Genomic DNA, 25,170 nt, shown 5'->3' on the forward strand with positions numbered 1-25,170 from the left:
TGATCTTTTCAAGAACACAGTTGAAGAGTATCGGGGATAGCCCATCACCTTGTCGGACTCCTGTTTTGATGTCAAAGGAATGCGAGAGACATCCGTGGAACTTCACCTTGGATTTTGTATCGGTCAGGGTGGCTCTAATTAATGCCAGCAGTTTCAAATCAACTCCAAATTCATTTAAGATGTTTAGCAGGACTTCCCGGTCAATGGAGTCGTACGCTTTCTTAAAGTCCACAAAGACAGACACATACTGCTTGGACCTTAGTGTACAAGATCTGATGATCATTTTGAGATTTTGGATCTGTTCAGCTGTTGGGCGACCTTTTCTGAACCCTCCTTGGTATTCACCTATTTGATGTTCGACTTGTGCTTCCAAACGCTCCAGGATGGCAAGTGATAGAATTTTGTAAGTCACGGGTAGCAAAGATATTCCTCTGTAGTTGTTGATGTTCTTCATGCTGCCTTTTTTGTGTAGTGGATGGATCAAAGCTATTTTCCAATCTTCGGGTAGGGTCTCCTTGTTCCAAATTTCTTCTATTTGCTTTTGCAAGATATCAAGTGATTCCTCTGGGGCATATTTCCATAGTTCTGCTACTACTGAGTTTTCACCCGGCGCTTGGTTATTTTTGAGACGGGCAATGTGGCGCTTGATTTCATCTCTGTCGGGTGGTCTGGAATCTGGGTACCTGAGTAAGGGTTCCTTGGTCTCAATGGCGCTTTGCGGTTTAGAGCAATTAAGTAAATTCTTGAAGTAATCTGCCAGAATGCTGCAATTTTCTTCATTTGACGTCGCCAGTGTGCCGTCCTTTCGCTCAAAGCATAGAGATGGTGGTTTATAGCCAGTGAGTTTGCATTTGAAGGCTCTGTAGTACTCTCTGCTTTCATTCTTCCTAAAGTTTTGTTCTATCTTTTCAATGAGAGATTTTTTGTATTTACGTTTCTCAGTTCTGAACACCCTAGCTGCTTGGGCACGTTGGGTTTTGTAGGTTTCCCAATCATTTTCTGATTTCGTAGAGTAGTACTGTTTCCATGCATTGAGTCTTTCTTGGAGGACTGATTCGCAGGTACCATTCCACCAGGCATGCTTTTTTGCTTCTCTTGATTTCTGCAACGTCTTTGGCGGCCTCAACAAGGAGACTTTTGGCGTTGTTAAAGTCACAGTCATTTGGTCTAGCCTTCTCCTGGAACTCCTCGACCCTTTGTCGAAGTTTATCGTTGTCGAAGGGTGTGATCTGTTTGGTTGTCTTCCTTGTGTTTGCGGGAATTGTTTGAATTTGATAGGAGACATATAATGATCTGAGGCCACATTGATGCCTTTGTTTACCTTGACATTCATAATCTCAGGGCTGTTTCTCCTGGAGATTGTAACGTGATCAATTTGGAACTCTCCGAGAGCTTGGACGGGAGAACGCCAAGTACTTTGCTTTCTGGGTAGATGGCGAAAGTGGGTCGACATGACCTGCAGGTTGTGATTTTCGCAAATGGACACCAGTCTTTTGCCATTGGGATTGGTTCTTTTGTGAGCAGGGTAATTTCCTATAACTTTCTTGTACTTCTGTTCACGACCTAGTTGGGCACTGAAGTCACCCAAAAGAAGCTTGACATGGTGTTTGGGGATTTTGTTTAATTTTTCATCCAGTAGGTCCCAGAAATTATCAACTTTGTCTGGATCAGACTTGTTCTTATCGTTTGTAGGAGCATGTGCGTTAACTAGGGCGTAGGTTTTGTTCACGCATTTAATTGTGAGTATAGACAGTCTGTCATTCACAGGTTCGAAATTTGCAACCGATCTAAGGATCTTGGTTCTAACAGCAAACGCGGTTCCAAGCATCACAGCTCCATTGAGGATTCCTCTTTGCGCTTTGCTCTTGAAAAATCGGTAGCCTTCGGATTCAAAAATCTCTTCATCTGGGTACCTTGTTTCCTGTAGGGCCATTATAGATATCTGATTTTTGTGAAGAGCTTTGGTGAGGGTTTTCAGCTTGCCAGTTTGTGTAAATGAATTTATGTTGAAAGTTGCTAGAAAGGTTTTAGATTTTGGCCTGAGTTTTTGACTCTTTGGGGTACACCGAGACGCTCCGACTCGTCTCTTGCATGATGTCGAGTCTCCCCCAGAATCCGAACGAGACTTGTGCGCCGTGGCATTCATGACGAGGGATTTATCCGAAGATTTACCCCCTGGGGTATGTTTCTTGAAATGTTGTGCCATCATGCTTTTTGACTTGACTTTGCTTTGGACGGGTACCCATCCTTTTACAACTAGGGTTGTTAGCCCTAGAGGTTGCCTCAAGATGTTTTCTGGCTTCTGGTCATTTACCAGTCTTCGCCGTAACCCTGGCAAGGGATGAGTTTTTTTTTTCACGGTGGTATTTTATTTCCCTACTACCCTCTGACTCTGCTGGCGGCAGAGCCAGCGAGCTTCCCCAATTCCAATGGGACGCGCCCGATGGAGGTAACCGGTAAATCCCCACACAGGATTATTATTATTATTATTATTATTATTATTATTATTATTATTAGCTACTGATAAGATTGTTGGAAAGAAGCTGTGCTACATATACCGGTAATCATATATCTGACTCTTGCATCCTTCAATTCTGACTATCTTACACACCACTACTTCGGACACTCCTCAATGCACCTTCTTTTCAGTCAGTTGCATTGTCTTAATTTAAAATGGTCCAGTTATAATTACTTAACTTCTTTATCTAGGTTCATGTTCTCCTCTGTATACAATTTTCCTATTATAGACAGGTCTTTTTGGCCTATCACAGAACATCCACAGATCTGCTAATCCTTGGTTTATATACTGAGGAAAACTTAAAGAGTTTTACAGTCCACCTTATTCAATAATATACAATTTCTTGTCTAAATGTAATTACAACATATTATGTTTATTCAGGACTAGTTTTGACGCTATTCCGCAACATCATCAGCTGAACATTGGCGTTGGAAAACTGGCAATTAAATAAATATTAACATTTTCACAAGTTGAAATCTTATAACATTACACTTAAAATGAATATATATCTAGAAAGATACAATGTTTATCCTTCCTTTTTCAACAAGTCAAAGACTTGCAGGTCAAATATACAAAATTATTTAAAACTATAGTATGTGTGATCAAATTTATTACAGTTGTAATCTTAGAGTGAGTTCAAATTAAAATACACACACGAAGCTATTAAAATAGTTTTGCTCTAAAACTCGTGCTTGGTTAAATACACTTCGTAATTCTGTGTATAGTGAGGTGCAATAATGAGAAACATGATTACAAGTAGCTGAATAGTGTCCTGTTTGATGGTATTCTTCTGTGTGTAACGAGCCTAATGAGGTGGGAACGTACAAATAAAGTCCTTAAGCGGTTAACAAGAACTACATTTCCCAGTTCAAACGCGGAACCTCAGAAGGTCATTGACTGAGCGAAGCGTATTAAAGCACAGTGTGGTTTGACCTTTGTATAATATTTCATTTATGACAAGACTTTTTATTTATTTGAGAATCTTATAGTTCTAAGTCAAACTCAATACTTTCAAAGTTCTAACTTGAGTGAAAAGAATTATGCTAAGTGTAGTTCTAGTTGTGACTTAAAGATTTTGAAATTGTGACTATTTGAAGTTTTATTCTCCAGATTCTTTTAGGGGCATCACAAGTCCCATATTAAGTGTGTTTATATGGGCATTGATATAATGATATGTTTATTTACAATTGCCTGTTCTCATATTTGGCTGAAGATGACGCTCACCAGCATCGAAACAAGTTCCAAGTAAATGTTATAACTTATTTAGTTTAATTTTTGTATTGAAAAGGCGGATTTTAAATTTTGCTTATCTATTAGTGGTTTAATGTCGCACTAACACATCAAAGGTTTTCAGTGATGCAAGGATAGGATCAGCAATGTAATGGCTGTAGCCTTTAAGGCTACAGCCCCAGAATTTGCCTGATGTAAAAATGGGAGAAACCATAGAAAACCATCTTCAGGGCAGCCAACCATGGAATTCGAACTAACAATTGCCCAAATGCAAGCTCACAGTTAAATGACCCTAACTGTGCAGCCAACTCACTTGGTCACAGAATGTTTCAATTTCTACGTTACTTTTATATATAAAGTGGGTTTGACTGACTAGACCCTTTTTGTTATACACCAACATGCCAAAAAATCATTAGTGAGGGGTCAAGTATCGTGTAGGCCCTCCTCTAGCTCGGCCAAGTGTAACAACTCGTTGTGGCATTGATTCCACAAGTGGAAGAAACATTTGTGGAGAGATTCTGACCCAGCCTGTTTGGATAACTTTTTTTTTTTTTTTTTTGCTAGTTGCTTTACGTCGCACCGATACAGATAGGTCTTATGGCAACGATGGGAAGGGGAATGGCTAGGAGTGGGAAGGAAGCGGCCGTGGCCTTAATTAAGGTACAGCCCCAGCATCTGCCTGGTGTGAAAATGGGAAACCACGGAAAACCATTTTCAGGGCTGCCGACAGTGGGGTTCGAACCTACTATCTCCCGAATACTGGATACTGGCCGCACTTAGTTTGGATAACTATCCAAAGCTTCCTTCTACACTGAGCAGCATAAAAAATGCAACACCCAATAAATGATGTGTAATTATTGTGTAACTATCTATTTAATCAAAGTAAAGCACTTCAACCAATTTTTAAAGAAGGGGTATGTTACTGGCTTTGCTTTGCAAGGAAACAATGATGTGTTGATTGTTTGTTGCACTAGCCTCAATTGTTTTTTCTCGTGCAACCTAGAAAACATCGCTGGATGTGAGCCAATAATGTTTTTTCGCTCTTGTAGCGCTTATTGTTGTACCTTTAATTGTTCCACTTTCAATCACACGTGTTTGTAGGATCTTTCTGTGATTGTCTTAATCAGCTTTCTGGAGTAAACATGCCGTTAAGCTCTGAACAAGCTGCGAAAGCTGTTACTTTGGTAGAAGATGGTCGCAGCATGCATTACGTTGCAGAAGTGTTGAGGACTACAGCCTCCACAATTTCCAGAACCGTACAAAGGTACCAGGAAACTGGAGGCTTTGCAAGGAGACCAGGATCAGGCCCAAGAAGAGCAACATCGGAGAGAGATGACCGCTCCTTACAACTTCAAGTTCTCGGCAACCGTCACACCACCGCCAATGAAGCACAAAATCGACTCCACCAAGTTCGAGGGGTCAATGTTAGTGAGAAAACTGTTTAAAGAAGACTGGAAAAAGGCAATCTTAAGTCCAAAAGACCTGTTACAGGTCCGGAACTAACCAGAGAGCATCGCACAGCTCGACTACATTTCGCAAGGGAACATCTTGGCTGGACAGTACAAAAATGGGATCAAGTGTTGTTCACTGATGAGTCACGATTTGGGCTCCAATCACCTGACGGAAAAGAGAGAGTCTGGAGAAGTCTAGGGGAAAGGTATTCCCCTTGCACATTCTCATTCAGGACGCCTTTTCTGGATGGTTCTGTGATGGTGTGGGCAGGAATTAATACAGCTGCAAAGACGGATTTGGTCTTCGTGGAGAATTGGAGCCTTACTGCACATTGGTACGTGGAGGAAATCCTTCTGGTGCATGTTGTGCCTTTCGCACCATTTATTGGCAATGATTTTATACTAATGCATGCCCACATGTTGCGAGAATTGTGCAGGAGTTCTTTGATGAAACAGGTATTCGTAGTATGGCTTGGCCTGCTCGAAGCACTGATTTGAGTTCTACTGAGCACGTTTGGGACCAGCTGGGGAGAAGAGCCTGTCAGCACTATCCAGAGATCCTACAGGACCAACAGAACACCCTCCTGGAAGATTATTCCTCAACAGGACATTATCGCATTAATCAGGAGCATGCCTGAAAGGTTGAATGCCGTCATTGGTGCAAGAGGTGGTAATACACGCTTTTGAAGATGAGAACAGAGGTCCTCGAGATCATCTCTGAGGTCTGTGAAGTGAAAGTGTTTAACATCAAAACAGAAATGCATTACTTTTATGAGCTTATTGAATATTTCCTTGAAATGTGCATCTCTGGCTTAATTTGTTTATAATAGTCTTTTCTTTTCATTTTTTTTTTCTAGTTGCTTAACGTCGCACCGACACAGATAGGTCTTACGGCGACGATGGGACAGGAAAGGGCTAGGAGTGGGAAGGAAGCGGCCGTGGCCTTAATTAAGGTACAGCCCCAGCATTCGCCTGGTGTGAAAATGGGAAACCACGGAAAATCATTTTCAGAGCTGCCGACAGTGGGGTTCGAACCTACTATCTCCCGAATACTGGATACTGGCCGCACTTAAGCGACTGCAGCTATCGAGCTCGGTTCTTTTCATTTTGAGACACTTAGATGGGACCGTACCACAATATTCTAACATGAGATAGTGGATTAGTGTATTAAATTTAAAATAAATTTCAGTTTTGAAATTGAAGTGTTTTGTTTTTTTGTGCCGCTCAGTGTATTTGCAAATACAAGGTCTTGGGTGTGAATGGACCTTGCCATCACGTCCCATAAATGCTTGACAGGGTTCATATCAGGCAAATGAGGTGGCTACAGCAGTCGTAGAATGCTCCTGGAACCAATTCCGCACAACTTGGGACCAATGACAAGGTGCATTATCCTGTTGAAATATCTCATCATTGCAGGGTAAGTGAAGTCCAAGAAGGGCAGTAGGTGGTCACCAAGCAGTTCGATGTAGCAGTCACTGTCAACGTCTTGTTCAGGTGAATCAGAGGATCCAGCCCACACCACATGAACATACTCCACAGCATTATGGAGTTACCACCAGCCTTGTAGACAGCTGGGGTCCGTGGCTTCATGGGGCCTGCGCCATCAGCTCGAAATAACTGGAACAGTGACTCATCAGACAAAACTACATGTTGACAGTCCTCCAGAGTCCAATATTAGCAACGTCATGCGCCCAGGTGAGACACTGTCCCCAGTGTCGTGGTGTTAACAAAGTCACTCTGGTAGGACTTCTGCTCCCATATCCCACTGACGTTAAAGAACACTAGGCTGACCTGCTGGATATGTATCTGGTACCTTCTGCATTGAATGCGGATGTCATCCGAGCCAATGTGACGAGTCTGTTACTACGGACAACTCTAGCCAGACCCCTCTAATCACAATCTTTAAGTAGCTATCTGTGGTCGACAACTGTGCTGTTAACTGTGGATGCTAATGCCTTCCATGAGGTATTCTCGATATACACGTGACACCATCGATCAAAAAATGTTAATTGTCCACGCAACTTTGACAATGGAATGTTCCATCCATCTAGCCCCCACTATCATACCCCATTCGAAAGATGATAATTCACATCACCTTGCCATGATCAGCACAGACGGGGTTTAAACTCACTCTTGAGATGTCAGTCACACCTAATACAGGTCTGGGTACTTCCAAGACATCACAGTACAGTGGCGCACTGACTATTACCTTCAAATACTGCTATCCCATGACATTGGGCATGTCAGTGTATGTTTAATGTCACATCAATTCTTACAGGTTTTATGCAACAATGGAATAGGAAAGGGCAGGGACTGGGAAGGTACCGTAGCAACCACAGCCTTAATTAAGGTACAACCCCATTTATGTCAAAACCAGCAAATATTTCCAATATTGATGAAATCTGAGACATTTATATATCCTATAAGAGCCTTTACAGACACTAGGATGTATGACTGTAATCTGCGACAAATAGCAACCCTACCTTAAACCAACAATTAGGCCTACTAATCTTAGTTATTTCATAATATTCTTCTTCTTCTTCAGTTTCTGTTTCCAGTTCTCTCATGGATTTCCTGATCTAGGCCTATGCTCACAAATTTGACCTTTTTCAATGATTAATCTTTTAAAACACAAGAAGAAATTGTTCGATTCCTGAATAATACCTACATTCTGAAGTTAAAGACTTTATATGCAATTTGGTTAAAGTCACACTTACTCACATGTTTTGAATACAATGAGATAGGAGAGGCCTATACTAGGGAAAGTAGCATCTGTAGCCTTAATTAAAGAAACCTACCCTCTTCCAAATACAAACTTAGCCGAGCTGAGTGGCTCAGACGGTTAAGGCGCTGGCCTTCTGAGCCCAACTTGTCAGGTTCGATCCTGGCCCAGTCCGGTGGTATTTGGAGGTGCTCAAATACGTCAGCCTCCTGTCGGTAGATTTACTGGCACGTAAAAGAACTCCTGCGGGACTAAATTCCGGCACATCGGCGTCTCCGAAAACCGTAAAAGAGTAGTTAGTGGGACGTAAAACAAATAACATTATTATTAAATACAAACTTACAGCTGTCATCACCTGGAAGAAATTTCTGCATCAATCTATCTAATCTGAGAACCTGTTTCAGCATGAAGTTCGACAATCAATAACTGATCCTTAGGTATTGCACAGTTCTAATTTAATACAAGCACTTGCATAGACCTAAGAACAATGAAGAACTATGTGTTAAAAGAAACCTCTCATGTGCAGAACATCGGATTCTTCCTTTTAGTGGGGCAGGAAGTACCATCTACATTGATCCAAGATGTTAATTATCTGTAGGTAAAACATTATCAGAGAAAGTTGTTCATACAACAATAATATTTGCATGCACTGTAATAGGCAACAGGAAAATTATTTCCTGTCATATAATCCTCCTTACTTTTCAATATCAGTGAAAGTTGTTCATACAACAATAATTTTTGCATGCACTGTAACAGGCAACAGGAAAATGATTTTCTGTCATATAATCCTCTGGTTTGTATTTATTTACTTATAGGAGAGGTAATCAGTTATCATCCTTACTTTTCAATTTCTTCTTACAAATCTGCTTCTAGTTAACAGCATACTGCCGCGCATTGGTTTAAACAGCTGATGCAGTATGACAGCTGCGGACGATCGTCGCGCACAAAGAAATCGTATCCTAGAAGTACGCACTCCAGCTTATTAAAATAACCTAGAGTACGTAGGTAATATTCAGGCAGTTATTTCGTCCAACATGAAAGTCAATTTTAGTTTATTTCAATAAATAATATATATTATTAAAATGGTGAACCTTACAACCGTTCAGCGAGCTTCTATTGGCAATACTGGCATTGGCAAAGTTTGCGCTGTTATTGTTCAAGATTAAAGGAAGCCACAAAAGGTCAACAGGGATATTTGGTTGACAGGAAAATGCCAATTTTTATTGGTAATAAAAGTTACTTCCTTTCTCCATTATAATTAAATATAATTGAAGGGTTGAAGGGTCTGTCATGGAGTATGATTACCAAAAGCTAACTGGACTCCTAACGATACTTTCTACACCATAACTATAAGCAGATATTTGCGGTTACCTCAGCATTTCTTCAAGGACACCAGGCAGACATGCAGGCACTAATCTTCCCTTTTGGAAAACATGTTCTATTTCAAATAGGGTGAAAGAACATCGATTGTTGCAGTCGCACCAAGTTCGGATCAATGGTTTCCAAAATTTTATTTTATTTTCTTTGTCCAAGGGATTTTGAATTTGTGAACGAAAGGGTGAAAAGAAATAACTAAGTTCTTCATGATTCCACCAACATTTCGGCAACTTCTCTTGCGGAAGCGGTAGAACATCTTCAAGTTTTCCATCAGTAGTATCCATCATGTCCCGAAATGATCACAATCTACCAAGACAGATGAATCAGACTAAACATTCATGTTTACAGCTTGTTGTTCGGGGCAAAACTTAATTTGAACACTCCTAAATGTATGTCAGTGCTAAATTTAAGCACAAAATTGTTTTGGAATGGACCACTACACAGCACATAAACACAGAAAAGTGTCACTGTTGATTACTTGATTTGTTATAGATCGCAGCACAAGCGCTATGATTACATGGTGGCCAAAGTAAAGAACCAAATTTTTGTGCTAGTTTTTTGTCGCAGGTTTCGCATTATCGAGCAAAACTATGAGGGACTGCAGTGTTAAAGGTAAATTAACGTTATTTACGATTGCTAGTGTGATAAAATGGTGTTCTATGATGGAAACCGTACGTCACCGTCCATGCATGTTTCAGGATTATTTTTTCTTGTATTAAAAGCTGCAGTTTTACAGATAATGTATCTCCGAACTGTGCCTAATGAAAAACTATTTTTGTAAACTTACTGGAAGTGCGTATTGATATGAATAAAACATGAAATGCATTGAGTAGCAAAAGTTATCTTCGCTATTGGTTAGGTCTTGTAGAAGGTCAAGGTTGTATTACATAAACCGATGACAGTACCCAGTATGTTGCTTGTGGTGGCTCGGGTACAATGTTCACGTTCAGGCCTTCGTTCACTCTAGTTTTCTCCTGACGTTCGGAGTGAATGTATGTAGTTGGTGGTCGTACGCGGAGTGTTGTGCATGCGTGTGTTTCAGCTGCATCATCCAGTGTCCTCCGTTCCTGGAGATTTCAAGATCACAACAGGTTCATTTATAAAGTACGTGTTTTACCAATCTACCAGTAATAGTAACTTACTTCAAGAACTCTTATACAGTCATTGGAATATTATAGATCCTACTGCAAGTAGACCTACAATCGTTCTACCACTAGAAGTGTTGTCTTATTTCATCAACAGGATTTCTCTTTAGTTTTTATTTGCTTATTTATTACTACTAGTGTATATTACTAAGTAGGACAAATCTAAGTTATCTGTATTACTGTAATTGCAGTACATCATGTAGATACCTGTTGCATTACATTTATTTTAGCATTAAATGACAGCATGTACACTGTTGCTAATGCCGGGTGAGTAAAGTTTGTAATGTACCTTGGCGGTCATTTTATATTCCTAGTAATCTGTCACTGACAGTTTCCAGTTCTGCAATAAGACTGACATTAGCTTGAGTTGTTGTCTTGCCATTTTGTTAGAATGGCTGTGGTATGGCATTGTGCGGCAGTAGGCCTAGATATTAATAGTCATGGTTTCAGGGCTTGAAACGAGGCAGTGGTTTTTCTGTTATGTTGAAAATTTTGTAGGCTTAGATGTTTATGTTGATTTTATTTTCTTGCATCCCTGTATGAATGTCTTTCCTATGTTAGGAAATATAAGAAAGTAAAAGCTGAAGGTAAATCTCCAGGTAGGTGGGTGCCACTAAGACAGTGCATGTGTCAGATTTAGTGCTTGACTGTCGCTCAGCAGAAGTTGACCATTTCTGATCAGAGGTAAAAATTTCACGCACATACACACATGCGTACACCAAGCAAGTTAACTGTATGGTATGGGCTGTGTAGCTGTAAGCCTAGATTTGGAGGAGAGTGGTTTCGAACCCCACCACCAGCAGCTCTGAAGATGGTTTACCATATCTCATTTTCACATCAGGCAAATAATGGGGCTACCGCTTCTTTTTTTAGTCTTAGCCTTTTCCTGTCCCATCATTGCCAAAAACATGTCCGAGTTAGAGTGACTTTAAACTACCACCAAACCCTCCCTCCGTAGCCTATGTGAAGCCTAACTTTTTACTTACATACCGGTACATACATCTTCATTGTAGATTGTTAAATGCCTTCCAGTATTCAGTCTGCAATCCTGTGTGAATTTACCAAATACCTCCACAATCCTCTATTTGTAACTAGCTTTGTAGCCTCGTTTAGTTCCATACCTCTTACCTTTAAATCATTAAAAACTGAGTCTAACTATTGTCGTCTTGGTCTCACTCTACTTCTCTTACCCTTCTCCTAGTATTCCCTTTTAATAAACAACCAGAATATCTTTTGAATGTGCTTCCAGTTTCTAAATTCAAATTTTATCAAGATCTTGCAAATGTAATATTTATAGGTCATTCATGTTCAGCCAGAACAGTTATTGTTTGGGATATGTATACAGAGTGTTCGGAAACAAAGTGAACCAGGTATGTGAGCATTAGAGGGTTGGTCATGCTGATAAATAATTTGAAAGAAATAATTTGATATCTTACACCGTTGTCATGTTATCAGCTGCTGAAGTTAGCCAATCAGATCACTTCGTGGGCGAATTCATATGGGCTTTGCAAGGCAGTGTTGCTAAATATGCACATGACTTAAGAACGGCTTGAGAGCCATGCCGAGAAATCAGTATCAAACAGAAACAGAGACCCTCCGATAAGTGTGGGTGGTGTCTGCCTTGTTTGGGAAAATGCATGGTGGTATGATGGATGACATTGTTGCTTGTGGTGTATGAGTCACATAATTCTTATTGTTTATTTGTCCACCTGGTGAGTACTATAATATGAAGCGTTGGGGAGTAATTGAGTAAAAGTAATCAAACTACTTGTAATGATTACATGCTTAGTCATTTTTACTTGTGCCGGGCTGAGTGGCTCAGACGGTTAAGGCGCTGGCCTTCTAACCCCAACTTGGCAGGTTCGATCCTGGCTCAGTCCGGTGGTATTTGAAGGTGCTCAAATATGACAGCCTCGTGTCGGTAAATTTACTGGCATGTTAAAGAACTCTTGCGGGACTAAATTCCGGCACCTCGGCGTCTCCGAAGACTGTAAAAGTAGTTAGTGGGACGTAAAGCAAATAACATTATTCTTCTTCTTATTTTTACTTGTGATCGTTACTTTTTACAACATGTAATGTTTATTTGTAATTTATTCTTGAAACAAAATTGTAATCGGTACATTCTGGTAATTGATACGGTGAAGAAATGTGAAAATAATAAATTATGGTGAAGATGACTTTTCAATTCTACTACAGCAGAACCCGAGCCTCCGTGGCACAGGCAGCAGCACTCCAGCGTGCCAGTCTTTCACCACTGGGTTCTGTGGTTCAAATCCGGTTACTTCACGTGAGATTTGTGCTGGACAAAGTGGAGGCGGGACAGGTTTTTCTCTGGTTACTTGGTTTTCCCTGCCATCTTTCATTCCAATGACACTCTTCAATATCATTTCATTTCATCTGTCATCCATTAATTATTGCCCCATAGGAGTGCAACAAGCTTCGGCTGCTGGCACAATTCCTATCCTCGCCGCTAGACGGGGGCTTCATTCATTCCAATCCTGACCCAGTCAAATGACTGGAAACAGGCTAAGGACTTTTTTACAGCAGAACGCATAGCTGTACCAGTTCTGGGTGAAGTACTCTTTTTACATCTCCAGTACTTCCAAAGACATTCCAATGATGTTCTTAAAATTTATTTAACATAGACATTCCTTCAAGTGCCCCTGTAGGACATCTTTTCAGTAAATGCAAAAATGTACGTAACCCCCCCATAAGACGACGTGAATTAGCGATTAGAATTTTAAGAACCAATTCATTTATTTGTAAAGTAAAAGAAAAATCACCCGGCTGAATAGCTTGGATGGTAGAGCGCTGGCTTTCTGAGCCCAACTTGGCAGTTTCAATCCTGGCTCAGTCTGGTGGTATTTGAGGTCCTCAAATACATCAGCCTTCTGTTGGTAGATTTATTGGCACGTTAAAGACCTCCTGTTGGGAAAATTCCAGCACATCGGCGTCTCTGAAAACCGTAAAAGTAGTTAGTGGGATGTAAAATCAAGAACATTATTAAATGGATAATAATTTCAAATGTTAAGTCATTAACTAAAAGAAAGATGATGGGGAAAAAATCATATTGAAACTTCCAAGGTATCATGTTTAGTCTCACATAGTGATGATAGCCACTTAATGTTTGCATGTTTAAAAAAACCCACACAGAAGGAAGTAATATATTCCTTTTCCTTGCAAACTTTTGTATTATTTCAGCCCGAAGCAAAAAATTAAAAAAAAAAAAATCAGTAATTTCCTTAAGATTAACTTCTGACTACTTAAAAAAGTAATTTATAATCATAATTGAGTGAAATATTTCTCAAGTAACTGTAATTTAGCTCAGTATCTGTTTTCCTCTTGTTTTCATCAATGATAGTATGTTACAGTTAAAAATGTAGGACGTTTTGATCCATTGGACCCTTTTCAGATACGGATCACTTATACATTGAAAAAGGTTACATAGTTACATGCTTGAATAGAAAAGCAATATATTTATTTATCTTCGTTATTTCAGTTTTGAGATTTACAAAAAGTTTACTTTTTTTAGTTGCTTGGCTGCAGTACTATAAAGGCTATAACAGGGGTTTCCAAAAGGCGGCCCGTGAAGCCATTTTTGCGGCCCGCGAGAGCACTCTAAGAAATAATGTGAAGAAAAGTCACAAAAATATGTAATAGCTCGTTCAAAAAATTAATTTTTATACAGCATATGGACCCAAGTCAAAACTTTTTTTTTTTTTTTTTTGCTAGTTGCTTTACATCGCACCGACACAGACAGGTCTTATGGCGACGATAGAACAGGAAAGGGCTGGGAGTGGGAAGGAAGCGGCCGTGGCCTTAAGTAAGGTACAGCCCCAGCATTTGCCTGGTGTGAAAATGGGAAACCACGGAAAACCATTTTCAGGGCTGCCGACAGTGGGGTTCGAACCTACTATCTCCCGAATACTGGATACTGGCCTCACTTAAGCGACTGCAGCTATCGAGCTCGGTCAAGTCAAAACTAATTATTCTTTAACACTAGTTCCTCTTTTCAAGTATTCACTTGTTCTTAATTTTAAAACATTTAAAATCCAAATTTCAAGTAATAATGTTGTTGTTTTTGCATCACACTGACTACTTTCAATGGTTTTCGGAGACGCCGAGGTGTCGAAATTTTGTCCCACAGGAGATCTTTTACGTGTCAGTAAACCTACCGACACGAGGCTGACGTATTTGAGCACCTTCAAATACCACCGGACTGAGCCAGGATCGAACCTGCCAAGCTTGGGTCAGAAAACCAGCACCTCAACCGTCTCAGTCATTCAGCCCGGCTCCAAATTTCACTCTTTTATGCAATTTTAAAATAATGTTTTAAGCAAATAAAATTATCAAACCCTCCTTTCAATTGAACTATGCATATTATTTTATAATGGTGCTTCTGTACTATTTGCAGAATTTTAGAAAAATTCAAGTGCGGCCCGCGAACATGACTAAGGTTTTCAAAATGGCCCTCGAGCCCTTACTCATTGGAAATCCTTGGGGTATAACTTTCATTGTGGTTCCGTATTGACATTTACCTGGTCAATACTATAATATGTTACAATTAAAATTTAAGCACTCATTAAAAGATAATAAGAATTATATGATTGTAAATGTCAATTCGGAACCACAGTGAAATTTATTATGTGAAATAGTAACGCCAGCCAGGCAACTAAAAACAAACTTTTTTTGGAATCTCAAAATTAAAATAACAAAGATCAATCAGGATAATATTGCTTTTCTATTCAAGCACATATTGTGTAACCTTTTTTAAAACGTATTTGTGATTTGAACTGAAGATGGTCCAACGGACCGAAACATAATCTATATGATACCAATATAATGGTCCGTTATTGGACATTATAAATTTTCCAGCTAACTCATTCTTGGTTGCCTGCGTTTCGCCCTCGTGTGCTAAGTTAGGCTTGTCAGTTGGGACTTAGCACACCACATGAACAATTTTTAACTTTTAATTTTTAATTGTAGCATAGTATTGACCAGGTAGACAAATAAATAATAAGAATTATGTGATTGTATATGTCAATACGGAACCGCAATGAAATTTATTACTTATAATGGTCTAAGAGTTACAGCAATGTTGGGGAGAGCACAAACACCCAGTCCCTGAGCCAAGAGAACCAAAGATTAAAATCCCTCAACCCAGACGGAAATCAAATCCAGGGCTCTGAGTACTGAAGGTAAGGCACTGACACTCAGCTATGGAGCCAGACGTTTGTCAGATAAACATATCTTGGACACACAAAAGTATATACAATACGAGCTTGAATATCTTGTAAGTTACGAATTTCATTATGGTCCGTATTGACAATTGATCACTATCAAACAGCAGATGAAGGTCCACCTATTCAATACCATTAGATTAACGTTGTTATTGTTGGTACTAGTTTCGACCTTGCTATATTAAGTCATCTTCAGCCATGATCAAAACTGGAAATAGCATGCATATAATTATATGAACACCAATAAAATATTACAATTGGTATGTCTTAAATTGTATTACATAATGTTGAGAACACACAAAAGCCCTGTCCAAATTGATGTTGTTATACACATATCTGAAGTCCGTTGGGTTAATGGTACTGTATCTTGTCTTCATTGGTAAGTACAGTCTTAATCTAAAACACTGTGGATGAAATATCAGACTATGTGTATGTATATTCAGTCTTCAGCCCTAAGGCTGGTTGGATCCTCAACAGTTCTGTCATCAGCTGTCATAGGTGGCCTAGGCATCACTGAAGAGGTGTACTATAGAAATGAGGAGTGAGGTAGTTTCCTGTTGCTTTCTTCACCGAGCCAGAAGTTGCTATTATATATCAGTTGCCAAGCCCACTGAAATGCATGCATCTACCAACCCTATGAGCAACATTTTCACACCATTCATAGCAGGGACTGACTGTAGAAGGAATAGCATTACTAGCATCGCTTATACCTCAGTCACTTTCATATTGTCAAAGCCAAGGATAAGACAGAGACAGATTAATGAAAGTAACAAAATTGCTCTAGCCCATACCAGAGACATTAGTGCACTGTAAACACTAGGTCTATATTTAAAAAATGGAATTAAAATAACACATCAAAACTGTTGTTACTGGTGGTGTTGAACTATGCCGATGTCCTTATAATAAACAAGTATTCTTGAATCTTGAATTATTCTTGGAGCTGATAATTTATTGTTTGTATGTATTGTGGACCCATTCGATTCACAAATTATGCCTTAACAAATAGAATATATGAGTAACCGTTTATATAGCGTTAAAGGCGACATTCATAACCTGAATAAGTAGCCTTTCAATCCGATGAAATTATCTTTTGTTAGAATTCAGTGTGGAGTGAATGTCCTCATGCTCCTCATAGTTTATGTGTACTTGGCACAGAGTTTGGTGTTGGTGTCGGACCAGTAAAATATTACAATTGCTATGTCTTAAATTATATTACATAATGTTGAGAACACACGTAAGCCCTGTCCAAACTGATGTTGGTATACACTTATCTGAAGTCCAATGGTATAATGATATCTTGTCTTCATTGTTGGACACCAATACCAAACTCCGTGCCGAGTGCACATGAACTACAAGGAGCATGGAGACATTCACTTCACACTGAATTCTAACAAAAATCATTTCATTGGACGGAAAGGCCACTTATTCAAGTTATGTCCCCTTTTTAACGCTGTATAAACTATTACTCGTACACTCTATTCGTCAAGGCATAATTTGTGAATCGAATGGGTCCACAACACATGCAAACAATGAATTCCGCGAACCTGCTACGCTACCAAATGCACACCCCTGTGGGTGGGGGAAGCAGACGAAGAATTCACCCACGGTATCCCTGCCTGTCGTAAGGGGCGACCAAGGGATGATCCAATTAGAACCATGAAACTACTTTTAATTAGTACCATCACGCAGGGAACACCATGGGTTACATTTACTTGCGCATAGTACCACTATTTTAGGTACATAGTAGGTTTGTGATTAGTAGCAACAGTGTGTGAATCAGGAGGTGGGTCCTACAGTACCTGTGATTCGTACCGCTATATGAGTGACACCATGGGATTAGCGACACCATGGTTCTGCCTTACCAATGCTCAGTTCCCACTATGTGAGAAATTCCACTGGATAGTACGAGTCCCTGTGGTTAGTCCACTTATGTGAGGAACGCTATAGGTTTGCGTTGCCTGCAAATAGTGCCCACATTGTGCGAAACACCGTAGGTCTGTGTTACATGTGCGCATTACACTACCTGTGAATAGTACCATAATGTGTGGAATACCGCTAGTCTCTGCTACTTTTGATTAGTACCTTAACATTACACATAGCATGGTTCTACATTCCTAGCGATAAATACCATTATGAGGGGCTGATGACCTGGATTTTGGACCCGTTTCGACTATAAGTATAATCGATTCAGCATTGTGCTATAGAAGCAGTCCTTGGTCAGTAATACTATTGTTTTGTACCAGCTTTGTGCATGTGAGGCACTGTGGGTCGGATCCACCGATCGTTTTAAATTCATATCCGTTCATCCATTCATTCTTCGTCCTCCTGCTTTGAATTCTGGTCAGTGGAGGATTTTGGACTTTTAAGTCGTCATTTCTTTTCGTCTCATTTTGTACCATTAGGGGCCGATGACCTCGATGTTAGGCCCGTTTAAACAACAAACATCAATCAATCAACAATGAATTATCAGCTCCAAGAATAGAGTAATTCAAGACTCAAGAATAATTGTTTATTATAAGGCCATTGGCCTGCCTGCTGTCATTTCTTGATGGATACAGTACTTTTGCATCTATCTCTTGGCACAGGCCAGAGTAAAGTGTAGCTTCCACTGAAGTCCCAGTCTCATCCATGGCTGTGACAATATGGAAGCTGCTGTGGTATGGGTGGTGCTGATTAATGACATTCAGAGCACAACCAGTGTGTCTGAGTGTCATGAAAGGTGTTGCTCATAGGGTTAGTTGTGCTACAATAGCACTCTCTGGCCCAGTGAGGAAAGCAATGGCAAACTACCTCACTCCTCATCTTGCCTAGTACGCCTCATTTTGGTACTGCCATTGGTTTTTGTGGTTTTCCTATAACTGCACAGCCTTTGGTGATGCTATTTGAGGATCCAACCAGCCTCTGGGCTGATGACCTAACAGACAAAGACAAGGCCATTGGCATAGTTCAACAGCACCAGTAACAACAGTTTGATGTGTTATTTTAATTCCATTTTTTAAATGTGTAGTCTGACATTTCATCCACACTGTTAGACTAAGACTTTACTTACCAATGAAAACAAGATATTATTACCCCATTGGTCTTCAGATATGTGTATAACAACATCAGTTTGGACAGGGCTTATGTGTGTTCTAACCATTGTTATACAACTTAAGACATACCAATTGTAATATTATATTGGTGTTCATATATACGCATGCTATTTCCAATTTTGATCATGGCTGAAGATAACCTAATATAGCAAGGTCAAAACTAGTACCAACATTAATAAAAGATAACATTAATCTAATGGTATCGAATAGGTAGACCTTTCTCTACCCTTTGATACTTCAATATATGTTTTAATACATGGAGAGGTACTACATACACCACCCCAAATTTTTAAATTCTTGTTTCACCTAGTACAGGCCCACATAAACCTTCGGGGTAGTTATTGGTGCAGAGGCTTAGCTGCTGGCGTTCTTATTGGACAGCTGAGGTTCAATTCCTAGTTGACCCTGGATTGGAATTTTTAGCTGAAAAATTTCATGTTGTCAGGAAGGGCATTCGACCTTGAAATGGTCAAAACCAGGATGAGCCTGAGTGGCTCCAGCCATCCCAAGAAATACATATTTAAAGCAGCATACACAGGCTATTTGAAGGCTACGAAATTTGGTCTATGCTTGCAACTATTCATATCTCTGCAGTGGCGGCGCGTGACTTTTACAGTAAGGGAAGCACATATCATAAGCTAAGAAGATATAATCCCAACATAAATGGTCCGTTATTGGACATTATAAATTTTCCAGCCAACTCATTCCTGGTTGCCAGCGTTTCGCCCTCGTGTGCTAGGCTGAGCTCATCAGTTGGTACCTAGCACACCTACCAAGACGCTGCCTAGTGAATACTGTGGAGGCCACTGCGTAGGCTGCTTGGAGCCACCAGCAGTGCCAATGCACTATGAGAGACTTTGTCTCTTTACCAAAAATTGATGCCTGCTTGGCTATCAGATGATATAGATGTTGATTCCCATAGGGAATCTGAAATATTTGTCCCGAATGAGTAAATTTATAATACCAATATAAATGGTCCGTTATTGGACATTATAAATTTTCCAGCCAACTCATTCCTGGTTGTCAGCGTTTCACCCTCGTGTGCTAGGTAGCCTCCGTATTGGCCTCCACGGTGTGCACTAACCAGCGTCTTGGTAGGTGTGCTAGGTACCAACTGATGAGCCCAACCTAGCACACGAGAGCGAAACGTTGGCAGCCAGGAATGAATTAGCTGGAAAATTTATAATGTCCAATAACGGACCATTTATATTGGTATTATAAATTTACGCATTTGGGACAGATAGTTCAGATTCCCTATGGGAATCAACATCTATATCATAAGAAGATATATACAGTAAAATAAATATAACAACTCACATTGTCTTGTGCTATTTGAATGTTAATTCCATCCGCCTCTCCTTCTTGACAAATTTTTCTATGCCAAGGCTGTAGAATTCTTCATTCTTTGATGACTTCAGTTTTAGTAACATCTTCTCAATCGAGAGTAGAGGCAAGTTCAAGAGTCTTTATTGTCCCTGTGTGTTTCTGCAGTAGGTATGGATTCTCCGAAGTGCTGAAAATGAATGTTCGGCACTAGCACAGGGATAGTTGAAATCAATGCACATAACTTAAACAGTTCAGAAAAGGCAGAGATGACAATCCACTACTTTTTAATTAAAACAAAAGTTTTAGAAATCCCATCGTAAGATACTCATTGGAGTAATAAGCTATGCTGAGCTCGCTTCTGAGACGGGCATAGTCAAAATGCCGACTGTAACTTTGTTTCAAAGAACAGAATGCTGCTTCAGGAAACCTTTTCTTCGTGTTCTTTTGATCAACTAACTGTAAAAATGTTAATTTCTCGAGTGCTTGGAACCAAACTTCTAGTTGGGTATATATATTGTCATATATCTCGCAATATATGCAACGGTAGTGTGTATTTATGTCGCAGGTTTCATTTGGCATTGCCTCTTCTTGGCAGCTTGTAGCTCTCTTGACATTTGTTCCATACTCTTTCAAATTCATTTCTTTTTCCTTGAGTGATATTTTTTGTTTCCTGTACTTTGGCAATACAGAAATTTACATCCAGTGCTTTCGTTTGAAGAATTTCAAAGAGAGGATCGGTTAAGCAAAATATCTCACTGAAAACCAAAAAAATTAAATTGAACTGGAATTCTGAGAGAACACTGTTAAAACCTTGAGCTTCGTGATACGTTTGACTGTCCCAATGCTCTGGATTATCAAGGGTATTCTCAAACAACTGAACTAATTCTTCTTTTTGTTCACAAACTGTTTCAACAAGTCTTCCTTTGTAATTTCATCGTGTTGGACACAATTTAGGAGATCGTCTCTTGACTTCTTTAACAAATGCGGCAGTTCTCTTCTTCGAATTAGAAAAGAAAGAGGCCAAGCTACTCAGAGTCATGAAGAATATTTTACATTCCTTTATATAAGAAGTTGTCTGTGAGCAAAACAATATATGAATATAGCATCGGGATATTTGTCTTTCACTCTTTTCTGTAAACTACTGAGGTCTCCTGACATCACTGTGGCTCTACCATAACATTGAGCAACTAGTTTAGAACCACAGTTAAACTCTTCCATTATGTCAAACATGTGATCTGCAAGAACAGGAGCACTGCGATCGGCGCTTACGTCGATAAATCCAAGAAATCGCTCTTGTACTTCTCCATCAGCAGGCATGTACCTAACAACAGTTGAAAGTTGGGAATGGGCACAAATATCAATAGTTTCATCAATAATAATCGCCACGAATGGTGACTGTGATATTTCTTTCTTTATTTCGGTCAATAACACACTGACTACTCAGTCGATTAAATCATTCTGTATTTGATGTGAAAGACCTGTGAACACTGTTGCTTTCTTCAAATGATTTGCCAGTATGTCGTCATACTTGCTCAGCAGCGTTATGAGTTCTATGTAATTTCCACAATTTAAGGAACTTTTATCTTCTGCATGCATTCTGAAAGGAAGTTCTTGTCTTGCAAGATATTTTACAACATCAGTCAGTCATTCGATCACCTTTCTATTCTGTTTTACCAACTCGTTGTGTTTTATTGTCTCCAGTTTATGCTGTTGGTCGAGTTGCAGATCAATTCTGGTCGTTCTGAAAGTTAACAGAATTTCAGCTCAGATATGTGTTTGTGATTGCTGATGACACTGGGATGCTTTAAGCAAGATATTCATGTCATCAAAGCCTATACTGTTCCACACCCCCTTTTCATTTGAAAATAGAACGCTAGGCCAACATAAAGTGTCAAACACAACGTTTCGTTTTAGTTTTTACATCCAATAAATCAGGCATTGGTCTGCCGCCGTAAATTATATTGCTTTTCTCTTGAAAATACCTCAAACTCACGCCGTGGATTAAGAGAGATTCTAATACGCATCCACACCCCTCCACTCTCCTCACTCGCGCTGACAGTTTCTGTGCTTTAGTGACTCGAAGTGGGGGATGAGCACAGTCAATGCATTCCCTTTTATAAGTCGGCAGAATGGAAGTAGTTCCTTTAGTTCATATGTGTGAACGTAAATTTGGTGTAATTTTCACAAATAACACAAATTAAATTAAATGGTACAACTTGCTGTACGATATTTCACTTCAGTTGAAAACACAAGCACAATTAAACCTTTTTCTCACAAGTTTTATCACATACAAATACTCTCGAACGTAATGAGTAGTCAGATGCATTCTCCTAGGGTGGAGACCTGAACCCAAGCAAATAATTACGAAGGGAGCAGAGTGAAGCCATGGTCGAGTCTGGCAAGCCACTTGCCTGACGAACGGCTTTGATAACACATCCCCTTGTGTAGCTCGTGGAGACAGACGTATGTTTGCAACTCTCTAACTGCCCATGCATCACTGTCACCTTAACATAAAGTTAATTATACATTACAGTATATAAAACAACACAAAATTTAAAATAATTCCATGGAATAACCACCCCTGTGTCTCTGTAAATTTGTTAACAGAAATTATTAAGCTGTGGGCTGCTGATAGTCCATTGAGAGAAGCATTGAATCTTAGCTGGGGCAATAGTTCAGTGAGTCCATTCTGATTCCTTACAAAGTATTCATGACTGGAATCAAGTCTAAGTAGGTGGGATCTTTCTCTGAATGAAGCATGGTGTCCCAGAGTTTGTTTTCCACATAAAACCGTGTCACATGTCTTACATCAAGACTAATTGTCATTATTAAATTTTTATTTGTTCCGATAAAAGATGGAAAAGAATGGAATAACTCATTTTTCTGCCACTTTAAATAATTTTTTGTGTGTGTGATGACATAATCTGCAGGTTGTTCAGGTTGCTTAAGATTGAACAGTACAGTAGCTCAGACAATTGAGCGCTGGCCTTCTGACCTGAAGTTGGTGGCTTCGATCCTGGCTTACTCCAGTGGTATTTGAAGGAGCTCAAATACGACAGCCTCGAGTCAGACTTTTTTGGCACATAAAAGAACTCTTGCTGGACAACATTCCAGCACCTTGGCATCTCCAAAAACTGTCAAATTAGTGGGACATAAATAATACATTTCATTCACATTGATGTAAAAGAAACATAAACATATGTTTAAACAATCATGCTCCAATTCTTTTGATACTAGTATTTTACTGTCACTTGCTCTTGTCAACAGCCTTCATTATCTCATATTTTTTACTCACTTTTTGTTTCATTGAAAAAGGGTTCCTCTTCATCTTAGTTGTATCAGTAGCATAAAATCCTGATACCGAGCTCGATAGCTGCAGTCACTTAAGCGTGGCCAGTATTCGGGAGATAGTGGGTCGAACCCCACTGTTGGCAGCCCTGAAGATGGTTTTCCGTGGTTTCCTATTTTCACTCCAGGCAAGTGCTGGGGCTGTACCTTAATTAAGGCCATGGCCGCTTCCTTCCCAGTCCTAGCCCTTTCCTGTCCCATCGTCACCATAAGACCTATCTGTGTTAGTGTGACGTAAAGCCAATAGCAAAAAAAAAAAAAAAATCCTGATACAAAATGAGTTAGTTAGATGCACCATGGTTAGAGATATTGATTACCAATCCCACTTTCAGCTCCTGTGAAGATGGTTTTCTATGGTTCCTCATTTTCACATCTGACAAATGATGTTTGAACTTAATTAATCCATAGCTACCATCTTCCTAGTTCTGGTCCTTTCAGTTCCAATTTCACCAGAAATCATTGTTGACGTACAACATTTAAAACTGCTAGTAAAAACAGAGCAAATTAGGTATGCGATATAGATTGTGTAGTTGTACGCTTCCATTCGGGAGATTTGTTCAGTCTGTACTATTGACAGTCTTGAAGATAATTTTCTGTGGTTCCCCATTTCCAATCAGATAAATACCAGGGCTATACCTTACTTAAGGTCGCAGCCTCTATCTCGCCTGCTATAGCCTTCTCTCATCCCATCATCACCTAAAACTTATCAGGGCTAATGTGATATAAAACAGCTAGCACAAGAAGAAAAAATAAATGCTCGCAGAAGGAAATCCCGGACTTTTGGCCTCTCCAGAAGATGCTTTAACCTGTGTATCTAGGTCTTGAACTTACTTCTTTCTTGAACCAGTGTCTCAGAGACACCAGGCAGATCATCCTTCACTGCATTTGCCCGCAGAGTGGTATATTTTCAGGTCATACAAAGATTAAGAATTCTTTGAGATATTTTGATATTCGGTAATCAATAATAACAAATTTCATTCATTTAGTTTTCAACTTTTTTTTTTTTTTTTTTTTTTCAGAGTTAGGTTGAATTAAAAACATCAGTAGGCTAAATAAAATAAGAGAGATAAAATGAAAAAAGGTGCAAAACAAATAACTCATTATGTCACAGGCGGTACATATACATTGAAGTATAAACCTCCTTCCCCTCTTCCTCCTTTTCCCTTATCCAGCTTCTGCCGGGTGGAACTTGTCCACCTTCCTCTCTCTTTCCACCATTCCTCTTCCATCATTGTGTCCCAGTCCAGGTTTCTTCTTGCACCCTTTATTGAATCGATCCACCTTGTTCTAGATCTCCCTCTCTTTCCCTCAAACTTCATCCTCTAGTTTAGTATTCCTTTCTCATCCACCCTCTTTACATGTCCAAACCATCTTAGTTTATTCTTAACAGTTCTCTCATTTAGATTTTCTATTCAGACTTCCTTTATAACATCTTCATTTCTCACTCTCTTTCCTGGTCTTTCCTATCATACTTCTTAGGTTTATCATTTCGCTGGCTTGAATTCTAGTCTCATCCATACTTATCATTGTCCAGGTATTAGGACACGCAGCTGTGAGCTTGCATCCGGGAGATAGTGGGTTCGAATCCCACTGTCGGCAGCCCTGAAGATGGTTTTCTGTGGTTTCCCATTTTCACACCAGGCAAATGTTGGGGCTGTGCCTTAATTATGGCCACGACGGCTTCCTTCCAACTTCTAGACCTTTCCTATCCCATCGTCACC

General features: G+C 39.7%; 2 protein-coding genes across 4 annotated transcripts in view; one reads left to right on the forward strand and one right to left on the reverse strand.

The window, feature by feature from the left end:
* Positions 1–9,803, reverse strand: part of LOC136878788 (charged multivesicular body protein 7) — a 268,004-nt gene extending 258,201 nt beyond the window's left edge. The window contains exon 1 of the mRNA XM_067152259.2: positions 9,293–9,803. Coding sequence (XP_067008360.2) covers positions 9,293–9,585 — 293 coding nt within the window. The 5' untranslated portion in view covers positions 9,586–9,803. The remainder of the gene's footprint in view (positions 1–9,292) is intronic.
* Positions 9,804–9,839: 36 nt separating this feature from the next.
* fbl (pantothenate kinase 3 fbl) overlaps positions 9,840–25,170 on the forward strand; it is a 104,948-nt gene continuing 89,617 nt past the window's right edge. Inside the window, exon 1 of one of the 3 annotated variants that reach the window (XM_067152262.2) lies at positions 9,840–9,910. Coding sequence is in view for 2 of the 3 variants with exons in the window: in XM_067152260.2 (XP_067008361.2) it covers positions 10,289–10,402 (114 nt within the window). In the remaining variant the exon portion in view is untranslated. Of the gene's footprint in view, positions 9,911–9,932; positions 10,403–25,170 lie in introns of those variants that run through there. The other 2 variants (XM_067152260.2, XM_067152261.2) reach the window with 2 other exon arrangements.

This window comes from Anabrus simplex, chromosome 8 (genome assembly GCF_040414725.1).
Source record: "Anabrus simplex isolate iqAnaSimp1 chromosome 8, ASM4041472v1, whole genome shotgun sequence".
Taxonomy (NCBI): Eukaryota; Metazoa; Arthropoda; class Insecta; order Orthoptera; family Tettigoniidae; genus Anabrus; species Anabrus simplex.